This window comes from Lissotriton vulgaris, chromosome 1_1 (assembly GCF_964263255.1).
Source record: "Lissotriton vulgaris chromosome 1_1, aLisVul1.2, whole genome shotgun sequence".
NCBI classification, from domain to species: Eukaryota; Metazoa; Chordata; class Amphibia; order Caudata; family Salamandridae; genus Lissotriton; species Lissotriton vulgaris.
The window spans coordinates 883,562,977-883,576,278 of NC_141685.1; the positions used below are offsets into that span (position 1 = coordinate 883,562,977).

General features: G+C 46.1%; 1 protein-coding gene and 3 non-coding genes across 5 annotated transcripts; all 4 read left to right on the plus strand.

Moving 5' to 3' along the window:
• Nucleotides 1-3,071: 3,071 nt before the first annotated feature.
• Nucleotides 3,072-11,900, plus strand: RPSA (ribosomal protein SA). 2 transcript variants are annotated; one of them, XM_086958594.1, is made up of 8 exons: nt 3,072-3,095; nt 5,567-5,733; nt 6,186-6,304; nt 6,835-7,080; nt 7,396-7,524; nt 7,605-7,764; nt 8,074-8,112; nt 11,748-11,900. In XM_086958594.1, the coding sequence occupies exons 2-8, from the start codon at nt 5,601-5,603 to the stop codon at nt 11,843-11,845; spliced, it is 924 nt and encodes a 307-aa protein (XP_086814720.1). In that variant the 5' UTR covers nt 3,072-3,095; nt 5,567-5,600; the 3' UTR covers nt 11,846-11,900. The 2 variants fall into 2 exon arrangements, with proteins under 2 accessions (XP_086814720.1, XP_086814712.1); XM_086958586.1 differs by having other exon boundaries at nt 3,078-3,168.
• LOC147748096 (small nucleolar RNA SNORA62/SNORA6 family) lies at nt 5,939-6,092 on the plus strand. The gene has a single exon (XR_015300477.1). It is a non-coding gene; the product is annotated as a small nucleolar RNA SNORA62/SNORA6 family (small nucleolar RNA).
• LOC147748097 (small nucleolar RNA SNORA62/SNORA6 family) lies at nt 6,506-6,659 on the plus strand. Its single transcript, XR_015300478.1, has one exon. It is a non-coding gene; the product is annotated as a small nucleolar RNA SNORA62/SNORA6 family (small nucleolar RNA).
• Nucleotides 7,143-7,294, plus strand: LOC147748098 (small nucleolar RNA SNORA62/SNORA6 family). The gene has a single exon (XR_015300474.1). It is a non-coding gene; the product is annotated as a small nucleolar RNA SNORA62/SNORA6 family (small nucleolar RNA).
• Nucleotides 11,901-13,302: the final 1,402 nt, after the last annotated feature.

Sequence of the window (13,302 nt, forward strand, 5' to 3'; positions counted from 1 at the left end):
TTCGTGACACTAAAAATATTGACACCATTTCCCTCTGTGAATCAGCTTTGCTGTCACTTCCAAGGCTAGACCCGAACCTAGATGTTGACGATCTCACCTCCCAATGCCTCTCAGTCCTTGCAGTCCAAATCAATAACGTCGCTCCTCTCCAAAGCAAAAATAAAAGGCTCATTCCCTTAGCACCTTGGTTCAACAAATCCCTCTATGAAGAAAGGAAGCACCTAAGACTCCTGGAGAAACAATGGAGGCAAGCGCCCTCCACCAATAATCTGGCCACGCTTTGTTCAGCAAGATCCAAGTACCATAAGCACATCTTCTTTGGGAAAGCATCACACTACAGAACCCTCCTTAACTCAGCCAAAAATAGACACAAAAAAACTTTTTGATCTCATCAAGAATACTAACTGCTCTCCCCCAACCTCCAAGTTGGAGGATTCTACAAAGAAAGCTGCGGATTTCGCTGAATTCTTTGATGAAAAAGTGAAATCACTTGTGGATCAAGTCACTCATCCTACCCCTCCAGAGGAGCGCAAATCACTAACCATTTGGCAGAACTCTGACCCCATCTCTGAAGATGTCCTCCTTATATGCATCCTCGAAACAAAGCCCTCCAACCATTCTCTTGACCCCATCCCTTGTGACATTGCCTTCTATACCCATTCTCTTCCCTATTGGACCACTCTGGTCAACCTCTCCCTCTATCAAGGCTCCCTTCCTGTTCCCTTCAAAACTGGCCAGGTCACCCCTCTGCTTAAAAACCCTACAGCTGATGCGAATGACCTCAACAACTTCCGCCCCATCACTAACCTACCTTTTCTTGCGAAGATCACAGAAAGATGTGTTGCGAAACAGCTCTCTCGTCATATCAAGGACAATGATCTTCTTGACAATTTTCAGTCCGGCTTCATCCAGAACTGCAGCACTGAAACAGCTCTGCTGCAAGTGATTGATGAAGCGCTGCGGATACTCGATTCGGGGGGGGGGGGGTCTTATCTTATAATTCTTCTTGACCTTTCTGCAGCCTTTGACACTGTCAATCACAACACCCTCCTCAACAGAGAATGGGCATGGAGGGCACTGTACTTAAATGGTTTGCTTCCCTCCTCTCGGATAGATCCCAAATGATCAAAATAGCGGACAGTCTTTCATCTCCTTTGACGGTGGGTCAAGGTGTTCCTCAAGGCTCTATACTTGCACCCACATTGTTCATTCTCTATTTGGAACCACTGGGAAATCTCTTAAGTAAATCTGGGGTCCCCCATCATCTCTAAGCAGACGACACTCAAATCGACCACAAGGTTGCTTTGACTCACGATCTCTCTGTCCTAAGCTCTACTCTGGACTCCTTTCAAAACTGGATGTCAACACATCAACTGATTCTAAATCCCTCCAAAACTGAATTCCTCCTCCTCACTGTCTCCTCCCCCGGTTCAATCATGGATGGACCAGATGAATCTACTGAACAATAAACCCATCACTGTCGACAGCGCAAAATCCCTTGGTGTCATACTCTACACTAAGCTCAATCTACTCTCCCACATTAATTCAATTGCAAAGTCTGCTCGATACCAACTGTGCCTTCTTTGGGGGATTTGTCGCTTCTTCCCGGAGCATGACCTTAAAACCCTGGTCCAAACGCTGGTCCTCTCCAGACTGGGCTACTGCAATTCTCTTCTTACTGGCCTCCCCAAATCCCACTTGTCCCCCCTTAAGTCTGTTCTCCATTCAGCAGCTCGTTCCATTTATGGGGCCAAAAGAAGCGACCACATCACACCCATGTTATCCACCCTCCGCTGGCTTCCCATCGAGGCAAGATCTATCTACAAGACTGCCTGCATCACCCACAAAGCCTTGCACTCCTCCTCTCCTCGCTATCTGGCGAATAAACTGAAACTCTCCGGAGGCTCTAGACCATCACGAAATGCGGAAAATCTACTGCTTGAACCTCCCACTTTCAAAAAGGAAAGATCAATGGCCCAATCCTTTTCAGGCAACGCAGTGAGAATCTGGAACTCCCTTCCGCCTCAGCTCCGGATCACCACCTCCTCCCAGGCCTTCAAAACTGACCTCAAAGTTCTCCTCCTTCAAAGACACTTCCAAAGTTAATTCATGCCCTCTATTATCTGAAGGAAGACCTATTAGAGTAGAACATTTCTATTCTCCATGACTATGGAAGTGCCTTCCCAGTGTGTTCTTGTGGTTTGAGAGACTGCCATTTATTGCAGCAATACCCTTTTACCTGTGTTTGGCACTCGTTTGTCACATGCACACGTCACTTTTCTCTTGTAACACAGTTTGCTACCTCTTACTTTTTGTTTGCTTTCGATACTTGCACAAGTGCCACCATTGCCTACCTAACGTTTGTTCTTGTGTTTGAGTGTCCTCCATTTATTGCAGTATTATATCTCTACTTGTACGCTTTTGTAACCTGCACACGTCACTTTTTTCACCTGTAATGTACCGTTTGCTACCTCTTGTATTTTGTTCACTCACGATTGTCACTTTTGCAATTAGTTCACTTGTAATGTTCTCTTGTATCAGTTATGTTCCTTTTGTGAAGCGCTCTGACACCTTCGGGTAAAGTCCGCGCTATATAAAAACGCATAAATAAATAAGCTTAGATTACATTACACTACACTGTCTACAGAGGACGTGGCCTAATGGTCAGAGCTGCCGATTTGGGAACTAAGAAAACACGTTCCAGTTTCGGTGTCTGCTCAACAACCTGTGATTGTGGTTAAATGAATTAATCTAACAGTCCCTGAAAACATTATGAATGACGCTATGGAACGTTGCCGGTGCTCATGTAAAGCTCTCGGATCGAGTGTGCGTTATATAAAAACTGCAAAAAGAAAAAGTCCGCTCTTCTTCGTGTTTCTTTAAACATCAAGGAATCGTTCCAGACTTTGTTTGTCGACTGTAAAGTATTCTCGTAACAACTTTACGGCGGTTCCCAACATAGGGATCTATACACTTCCGTCATCGACGATAGAAAACGACCCCCGCCCGTCCCACAATGATTACATCACTCCGTTCGTCAACGTTGCGTCCAACGTGGCTCAACGCGCGCTACCATTGGCTGCGACCGGGTGTATGTAAGTGGTGGAAATCTCGCGCACGTTCTTTTTGTGCTCAGCTATCGGTGGCTCCATACGGCTTTGAATCGAAGTGAGTGCTGCGGGGATGAGGGGGCGCGGTGGCGGCAGCCCGCGCCTATCTACGCAGGCTAGGGTTACCTTCGTCGCGGCTCCAAGTCGGTTTACTTGCGTGCAATCGGTCCACCCGACCTGTGGAAAGCATCGTGTACAGTTGCACTTATATCGAAATTCATTGAAATAGTGTCCAACCACGAAAGTGACCCGGGACTGCTACTACGATAGCTCAGCACTTTAAATGTGCTTTGGGTCGTTATGTAATGGTTTGATGGATATTGGAAGTCATCCCATTGGGAGGCTGGGTTGACGACGAATGGTAAAGTGAACGGTCCAGGGGTCCTTCAATAAAACATTTGTCTGATTACGACTTGCCTAAGGAGATCTCAAATGACCATTGTTTTGACAGTGCTGAAAGCAAGACGTTGAGATGGTTTGGCAGTAGCTGGTGACCTAATGGGATTCGATGTGTCTGTCAAGGGGTGTTTAAAAAAAATATAGCTGTAAAACAGTGAAGGCTGACACACCCACGGGATCTGAGTACTGCAGAGTCATTGAAAGCAAAGGTTACGTTGTGTATGTTTTTTAGATCTTGGGTGCATAATTAATCCTAAACAGAAGTATGCTCCGACGCTGTCCCAATTTTTGAAGTCCAGTCTTAACAGAATTTTATCAGTTTCAATAATCGTCCACAACCAAAGCAGTTTGACTACTCTCTGACTTTGTGCTCGTCTTTGACCCTTTTAGTGCTCCGGTGCCTTTGAATTCGTTTTTGATTTCGAAATCTTACGCATACATATGCCACTCCAAATCTAGAGCTGGAAAAAGTCTTTTATTGGTACCCATCTAGAATAAAGTTATGTATAGCTGTCGGTCATTAGCATGAATTACTGGATTCTATACAAGTAATTTAATACTATAACGTAGCAACAGTGATCGTGTTGCCCCCTGGTTCTAATTCGCAATGGAATTCCAGGCTGTGTTGTCTGAAGCTTTGGAGAGCAGGCTGCAAGGCTGTTCAAAGGAGGGCATAGTGTGGTATGGGTCTCCATTTCAGACAGGTGATGTCGCAGTATGAATGTCCGCCATCACCCCTGCATAGCAGTTAAAACAGCTGCAGATCTTTTCAGAGCTATGCACGACAACATTGTGGCTGGGGAAAAATGAATAACTGCAACATTTTTCACCTCCGGGTTCTGGATGTAATTGACTCGAGCGTAGCTCGAGGAGTTTGTTTTGGCGAATAACTTCTTTAATAAATACTCCAGTTAGTCACTGTTGCTCTAGTTATAATCCAGTCTACGCATTACGCATGGATGTCCGCAAGACCCCCAGCGTGAATGCTAGATTCAGAATCCGGTATTTGAGGTCTACTGTGTAGCAACAGTACTTGAAAGCTGGTACCCATTGTTGCTGCTTCATGAATCCATTCTAGGCTGCCCTGGCAGGGCTATTAACAGCCAGCCAGTGCAGCGCTGGCAAAGCATGTGAGGGGGGCAGGAAGGAATATTGTGGCGGGGAGTGGCATAAGACCATTTCTTTTTTACTACAGGGAGGCGAGCCCATGTTTATTTCCCCCTCTTATTCTTGTGCGTATATAGTGTTAGAAGCGAGGGCAGGTGATTTTGGTGTGCCATACATTACACTGAATTGACAAGGGTTTCCTGCGATCTGAGGCTATGTCTTGACATCTGGTGGTCAATTTGGAAACCCTTGCCAACTAAGGTGATATAACGACTATTATTTGAGGCGAATGCAGGGTTGGCAGTGACATGATGGGTTCTCAAGAATTTGTCATCGCTTGACTGTCACCCAAAATTCGGGCTGAACGCTTCCGTTGGTTGCTGTCTAGCCCTGACCTCTTTAATTGCCGCTGCATTGATTCGCCGTCTAGGGTGTCCAGTCTATTCAGTATTTTTGCTTAACACCTGCAGTTGCTTCGCTGCCCCATTTTTACTGAGTCCATTTTATTGCTTGATTCTGGGCACTGGCACAGACAGCACGTTGTCGGACTGTCCCCGAAACACTAGGGGGAACTCTCAGTGCTCGACTGTCCCTACTAGGCATGTACGGTGAACGTCCTATGGTTGACTGGTCCTGGTGGCCCATGTTGATTGACCCCCCTCCCTGCCATGGCGCGACTGTCCCCATTTCACCTCAGTCTGGGTGCTGTTGCTGTCACAGAGGCTTTCTTTGCGCGACTGTCCCATTGCTGCTTAAGCTGTGTAGTTGGATTGCTTTAGGTGTTTGCTTGTTGAACAGTGTTATACTGTTAAAGTTAAGCCTGGTTACTTTACTAGCCCTTTACGTGGGTGTTGACCTGCTTGACATTCTCCATTCTTATGGATGTCCTGCAGCGGCTCTGTAGGTTTGCCAGATTTCCTTAGGCTCACGCGTGCCTTTTTTTCCCTCAGGTTCCCTGTCGTTGCTACTTAAAGGGAATTCACAATGTCCGGAGGCATCGATGTCCTGCAGATGAAGGAGGAGGATGTCCTTAAGTTCCTCGCTGCCGGGACCCACCTGGGAGGCACCAACCTCGACTTCCAGATGGAGCAGTACATTTACAAGAGGAAAAGTGATGGTGAGCTGAGCGGTCCCAACGCTTGTGGGTGGCGGAGGCGGGGATTGTATCAGTGGTTGGGCGTGAAGGGGACCAGTCTTCCAGGCTGATGGGGACTATTTTCAGTGGGATACGGGGTAGGTTTGTGACAAGTGGGGCTTTGTGTGGTGTGGAGCTCGAATGCCGGATGGGCTCTGAAGTTTGAAGTGGGGAGGGTTGGGGCAAGGGTGCACACTTTTAAAGCTCGGTGCTGAGGCTCCTTTCGGAGCCGGTGACCTCTGGGTGTCGGACGTGTGCTACAGTATCCTGGCATGGTTTTCGCTAACACCATCAGAGCTCTGCTCGATGACTGGGGTTTGATAGTGACCTCTGCCACAATGCATTGTTCCAAGATCTGCTGCTTTCTTCGATTTTGTAATCTCATTGCTTGGAGTGCTCTGTCGAATATTGGGTAACTAGTGTCCTTTCTGTAGGAATTTACATAATAAACTTAAAACGCACCTGGGAGAAGATGCTGCTGGCTGCTCGCGCCATTGTCGCCATTGAAAACCCAGCGGACGTGTGCGTCATCTCGTCCAGAAACACTGGGCAGGTAAGGGCTGTCACGTGACATGAAATACAGTCAACACGGTCCTTTGAACCGATGTTTTAGAGGGGTGATGTTTGCTGGCTTTACAGAACGAAACTTTTCGAAAAAGTTAGTTGCGATATTGTGATGTGTACTGAAGGGGCAAAACGTCCAGAAGGTAGGTCGTTATCGATAAACTATTGTTGAGAGGGTTATTTTAGGGTTGACGCACACTTTTAAAGCTCAGTGCTGAGGCTCCCTCGGGAGTCTGTGAACTCTGGGTGTCGGACGTGTGCTACAGTATCCTGGCATGGTTTTCGCTAACACCATCAGAGCTCTGCTCGATGACTGGGGTTTGATAGTGACCTCTGCCACATCTTACACGGCACCTTTACGCACTGCTCCAGAGCTGTGATTTGGAAACACATTTTTTGCCTGTTTTACACACACTGCAATCACTGTTCGGTTTTGGGTCACCTGTTTAGTCTTCTATGCTATGTTCCTTATCATATCCCATGCCGAACAGCTGGTCTAATACTAGTCTCTTTTTGTAGCGTGCTGTACTGAAGTTTGCATCGTCTTGCGGCGCTACCCCCATTGCCGGCCGCTTCACCCCTGGAACCTTCACCAACCAGATCCAGGCAGCTTTCCGAGAACCGCGCCTCCTGGTGGTGACTGACCCGCGAGCTGACCATCAGCCGCTCACCGAGGCCTCCTACGTCAACATCCCCACCATCGCCCTGTGCAACACGGATTCGCCCCTGCGCTACGTTGACATCGCCATCCCCTGCAACAACAAGGTAAGCGGCCTCCTCCGTGGCCCCCTTTCTGTTTACTCTGCGTGTCTGCCCTCAAATGTTGTGCTGCACACTGTTAGAACTCGGAGCTGAAGCCTCTGTGGCTGATGAACTCCGAGTGTAGGTTGTGTGCTACAGTAACCTGGCCGGTTTTCGCTAACGCCACAAGGGCCTGTGGCCCTATGAGTGGAGTTTGATAGTAATCCTGGCCACATGCCCCCTCCGTTTCCCCCATTTTGGTGTTTGAGATTGTTTGTGATCCATGTTCACCCCACAGCTGTTCCATGTCTCTTTACTCCCACCCTCTCCTTGTTTTAGGGAGCCCACTCTGTCGGCCTGATGTGGTGGATGCTGGCGCGTGAAGTTCTGCGCATGCGCGGCACCATCTCCCGCGAGCACCCGTGGGAAGTGATGCCTGATCTGTACTTCTACCGTGACCCGGAGGAGGTGAGGACCTGCAGGGTAGATGTACTTTGGGTCTCTGGGCTGCTAGGTACGGCTTCTAATACTTTCCGTTGCCCGTGCAGATTGAAAAGGAAGAACAGGCAGCAGCAGAGAAGGCCGTCACCAAGGAGGAGTTCCAGGGAGAATGGACCGCGCCCGTACCCGACTTTCCCCAGCCCGAGGTGGCTGACTGGTCCGAAGGAGTGCAGGTGCCCTCTGTGCCCATCCAGCAGTTCCCTACCGGTGAGTGGGGCGAGTGATTGATTCGTGTTCGTGTTCTTAGACATAAAAAAGTTTAGGAGAAAGTGAAGCCTCGTAAGCATCCCGTGGATGCCGTTACACATGCTTTAGTCCACGGTTGTCACTTAAAGGTAGTGTGACTTAGTGAATGTGTAGTTTTTTCTGTTGTAGTGGGGAGGAGCGTTGGATATGTCCAGTCCACAAAATATTCAGTTGTCTGGACAATTGCTTTGCAATGTTTATTCATGGCCTTTGGTCCTTAGGTTTGTCATCTTGTGCCAATAACATGGGAGTACTTGCTTTTCTTTTCAGAGCGTGCAGACATCGCCATTACCCCAAAAGCACCTCAAGGTAAGAATTAATTTTGCAACCTCGCTAAACATTATGTTAATCGATTTGATGGTCTTAAAGTGGAGGTTCTCCTGGGTCGTGGGCATGTATTATTTGAGGCTTCCTAGGATAATTGTTGCAGTGGTCTCCAGGAGTGGGCAGAGCCTTTCAGGGGTTGAAAGGTCGGCACTTTATTATTCGTAGCACTAAAGGAAGATTTCATAGAAGCTGCCTGAACTACGGATGGGGAGAACGTGTCTGATAAGGTAGCAAGTGCCTTTAGCTGTTATGCAATTGTAGCTTCTTATAGTTGCAAACATTGGATCAGATCTCCGGTTTAAGCCATTATACAGATTTCAGTCATGTAGTCGCAGGTACTTCTTGTTGGGTAGGCCTTTTGATAATGGAGTCCGGCTGCCAGTTGATGTGGACTCTTGTAGAGTTTGATAGATACGCTGGGCTACCTTACACGCCTTTTCATCCTCCAGTATGACACTAAAGTCTGCATAAGATAAGAGGCGTATTGCATGGAGGGAAATCTACCAGGGCGTGTGGCCCTCTCGTATCCGAGTTGAATCGGACTACACAGGTACAGGTCAGTTAAACATGACTCAATGAGTTTTCATGTTTTGACCCACCGACAGGATTTTGAGGTAGTGTCACAAGCAAGTGGGGCATGCCGGACTGGCTTAGATTTGACGGTCCTAGCGTATTGCACCTTTATATCATTAAATGCTCGGACTCTTGGCTCTGTATCGCCTCTGTCCCTGGAGTATCGCCAGGTCTAAAGTAAAAGTTTTTGTTAATCGAACAAGTAGGACAACCCCTCCCCCCCTTCTCTAATTAAGATTTGTATATAGGCTTCTTTAATGCAAAGCTTTTAGGAAAAGGACACATTCTAAACAAATGCATTGAACCGAGTTAGGCTGGTATGACTGGCAGTTTCAGTGTAAAAGTGTACACGTTTACTTCTAACAAAACAACTTGAGACTAAATGAAAGGCTCCTAATGTGTGCAGACAAAAGTATGTTTTGCTAAACATGTGCAACGTAAGCCATTTCTGATGAATTTAGTTAACATGTTTAACACGTGTGTAAGAAAATATGGAATGCGTGTTAAACCATTTAGGGTACCATGAAAATACTTCGATGGCCAAAGTCTGTCGTAAGTGCGGCCGTATGTATGTTCTTGCATAGGTTCAGATATTACTAGGGATTTGCTAAAGTTGGAGTTAACTTTTGTGATTTCAATTTTTGCATGAGCAAATGTGTGTATTTGTGGAAGTGAGAATCTGCATATTGTTGCAGCTCAGTTTACAGCATTTCTACCTCCCTGTTGAAGGTTTTCCTCCTGGCTTTGTGTGGGGTAGAATTCTAAACTTTTTCAGTGTGAAAAGAGACGAGTTGCTGAATGCCATTAACATTTACTTTTGTGGGTGTTCGGGCTCACCGGGCATTCGAACCAAAAAGCAGCACTTCTGACCTACCTGCCCATGTATGTAGATTAGTGGAAAGGTACCAAAAGCAGAGCCTCGTCTAGATACTTAACCCAATATTTCTAGCCATTGCATAATTGGAGGCTTTTATCAGAGTTCTGATAGAAGAATGGTGCTGTAATTAGTTAACTCACTGGATTGTTCCAAAAGGCACTTGTGTTTTATTCCAGGAATATTAGATTATTGTAGCATCCTCCCTGGGCTGGTCTGAATTGAAGTGCATGTCCATTATTAAAATGTCTTTTTACAATTTTGCTGCATCTCAAATCTCAATTTTAAGACGCTGCTTGGGGGGGGGGGGGGGGGCTAAGGCATGTGGAGGCTTGTAGGCTCCAACGGTAGTGATTGATCTCCTTTGTTAGTGAGGTCTGTGGCTCAGTCCCGTTATGGCTCTGCAAACGGGGCCAAGTACGATCCCCTTCTACACTCCACTATGGATAGCAAGAGGCTGCAGTCGCAGGCTAGTCTGGGAAGGGTCCTGTTGAGTGCACTCAACATTCAGCCAGCAGATACGCAACTTAAATGCCCAGTCAAGCATTTGATTAACTTTTAATCTAAACACTAAGTACTATACAATTAAAATTGTTAAACAAGTCCCTTTATTGTGGCGACATGACCACCGCCCCCCCCTTCCTTAATCCCCCTGCTAAACCATCTACAGACAACCCCCTAATTGTGTATGGTGCTGGTTCTCACAGTAAATAAGCACTGGAGAGGGCACAGCCCAATGCGTGAAGAACGCTTTTAGGTAAATACCCTCTTTACCAAAGTGAGGGTTTCTGCACCTGGGGTTATAGGCCTCTGAAGCAGTAACCTGGGAAAGATGAGAGCAAGTACCTTGAGAACAAAACTCTTGTGATTTCTCAGGGTAATCCTCATTTCCCCCTTTTCCCTTAAGTGTCTGGCTTTCCACAGACAGGCTACAGGAATGTATTTACACTTCCATTGTTTAGAGAAGGTGTCCTCATCCCCCATCTTGTGCTGTGCTAAGGCAGGGGCGTCCAGAATGGGTGTCTTACCTCTGTATTCAGGCTCACACACACAGCCCTACAGTTGCACGTGTGATGTACACACATGATGCCAGTGTTATGTTCTGGGCCTGTGTGCCTGACACAGGAAAAAAAGCCTGGGCACCATCTCAAGTCTGTAGTCTGCCACAATTTGTCCTCAAGTAGGGCACATTTGGTGTGCCCCTCTAGGTCGTTTGAGGAGTCCAGGACATCTACTTAGGGCCAGGTATAGGCCTCTGGGCACAGGCTTAAACTAGCTTAATGCTATGGTCAAAATAGATACTTTACCTGCAGTCGGGCAGGAACATGACTGTGTAGGGGAAATGACTCCAATACCAGCTGCATTGCAATGTTTCCTTTGTAATCAGTTGACTGGGGGTGAGTGTTTGATTTGCTCAAATGCTCTGTCCTTCACCCCCTTTTGTATCGCTTTGCTGGCTGGAATTAGGCGGGTCATTTGAAAGATTTAAGAGAAGGGATGCATTCAAGGAAAAATGTAGTAAAAGTGGTCACATGTGTAGAGTGGGCTGAACTTGTTTCTCGCTCCTGTGAGTGGAAGAAAGATTAATCTGCTTCATTCATGAGAACTTTTTTTGAAAACAAATTTTATTTGTCAAGTTGCACATGTATTGCAAAGCTCTGCACCTCAGAGGCACCTTCACAACCCAAGCATACAAATGACTGACTTTTTCCAATGGAATCCAAACCTATATAAGAAACAATGAAAAGAATACCCCACCTCCCTTCTGCCCCTCCCCCCCCCTGTTCGCACAGGATCAGCATAGTCACGTCCTCAATTTGTAAACATAGCAGGGAGAGTGGACCTTTCCGCCCCCCCCCCCCCAGATTGCACCCACACAGTCCGAAGATGTACATATGAGTTATCCGAAAGGATGTACCTCTGTTGCTGATGGCGGGTCTAACCGTCCCCGCCCACCGTTTCCATTCCTGAAAACTTTGAGACAAAACTTTGTATGGGAACCTAAGGAAGGTGTACGTGTTTGGTGCAGTACGATGTGCCGAGGTTGGAGGGGTGTTCATGGATTGTACTTGAGTCAATTAAATTATGAATGTGGTTTCTATTGGGTAGGACATTGTGTAGCGTTGGTTTGCTAGTTTCTCCAACTATTCCCTTTCTCTCCTTTGTACAGATGACTGGAGTGCTCAGCCTGCCAGCACCGAAGACTGGTCTGCTGCCCCTACTGCTCAGGCCACAGAGTGGGTTGGGGCACCCACCGAATGGTCCTAAATGTCTTTTCCGGGCCATAACATCAATTCTGAAAATAAACTTTTGAACTTCTAAATTTGTGTTGTCCTCTATATAAGTTTCTTACTGCGCTTTCTTTTTGCCTGGGATAATATTTATAGGGTTTATAGAGATGAAGACCTGCCTTGAGTGCCTGCCTCTGCGCTGAATAGTTTCACCAGAGCTGGACTGGAAAATCTGTGTTTTAGTGAGACGTTTAGTTTATCAACTTGAAAATCACGTTTATAATTGAGGTGCTTGAAGATTTGAGTTTGTTTCTGTTAACCAGTCATTCACTTGACAAGTTTCTGCCTCAATCTGTCTGCTTGCCAAATCTTCATGAAACCAAATTTGAGAATGAGCTTAGACAACATTTTTGCTGTATTGTCAAAGCTAGCAGCGAGTTCCAGAGATGAACACCTCACGCAAACTTCTATATTTGTAAAGTCTCCGGAGCCTGAATGGCCATTAAGATTACGCTGTAGCAGATACTGGCCAGAATCTAAGAGGGGAATCAAAGATACAGCTTAATGCCAGACATGCCACCAGAGGGTCATTACCCCTAATCCAAACATGAAATGAGTTTCCCTGTTGTAGGGGCGTAAATATTATTTAGATGAATCGGTCTTTAAATTGATCTACCATCGCTATTGTTAAATCAAACTGCACCCCATTTTTCTCGTCTTTTGTAGTAGACCAGACTGCAAAATTGAAGGTGTTCATACTTTCATTTAAGCCCTAGCTCCAATGCGCATTTATAGCTAAACTCAATTTTTGTAAAAAAAAAGTTTCTATTGGTGCTTTGTGGTATTCAGTTAATCATATTTAGATTTCACTGCACATGGTGTGAAGTTGTACAAAAACATTTAATAGGTAAAGGATCTATCGCTGTTAACTGAAATACAAACTTCATCCATTGGACTGCCTGGAATACGTCTTGTATGGCACCTTCAGCTCATCAGTCACAGCATTACAGTTCATAGTGGCTTACTACTTTACAGAACTTTTCCTTTGCCAAATGTTTATCAGCCACTTGATGAGAGCATAGCAAAACTTAAACCTTTTTGCAGTCAGGTCGCCATGGTTGCATTGCAGGAGCAGCTTCTGATATGACTTTAATTGGCTATTTATTCAGAACTTCAGCCATGAAAGAAGAGCACTCTAAATACTATTGGGGCATATTGTTAAATTTACCTGAAAGGCCACAGCTTCGAAAAACAGACTTCCAACAAGTGTTTGTGAGTGAATGGGGTGTATTTTATATGGTGTGGTTACCTCACCATCAAATACACTTCACACGTTCCTTTAGGGCCAGTCAAGCTGAATTTAAACCTTTGCTCAACCACAGGTTACCTGTGGTTCTAAGCAGTCAGGCTTACATAAAGAAACACGTGTAAAGCATTTAAACTGATACAAAACAGTTGAGGAAAAACTAGACTCTCTAAATCGGACACCAAATT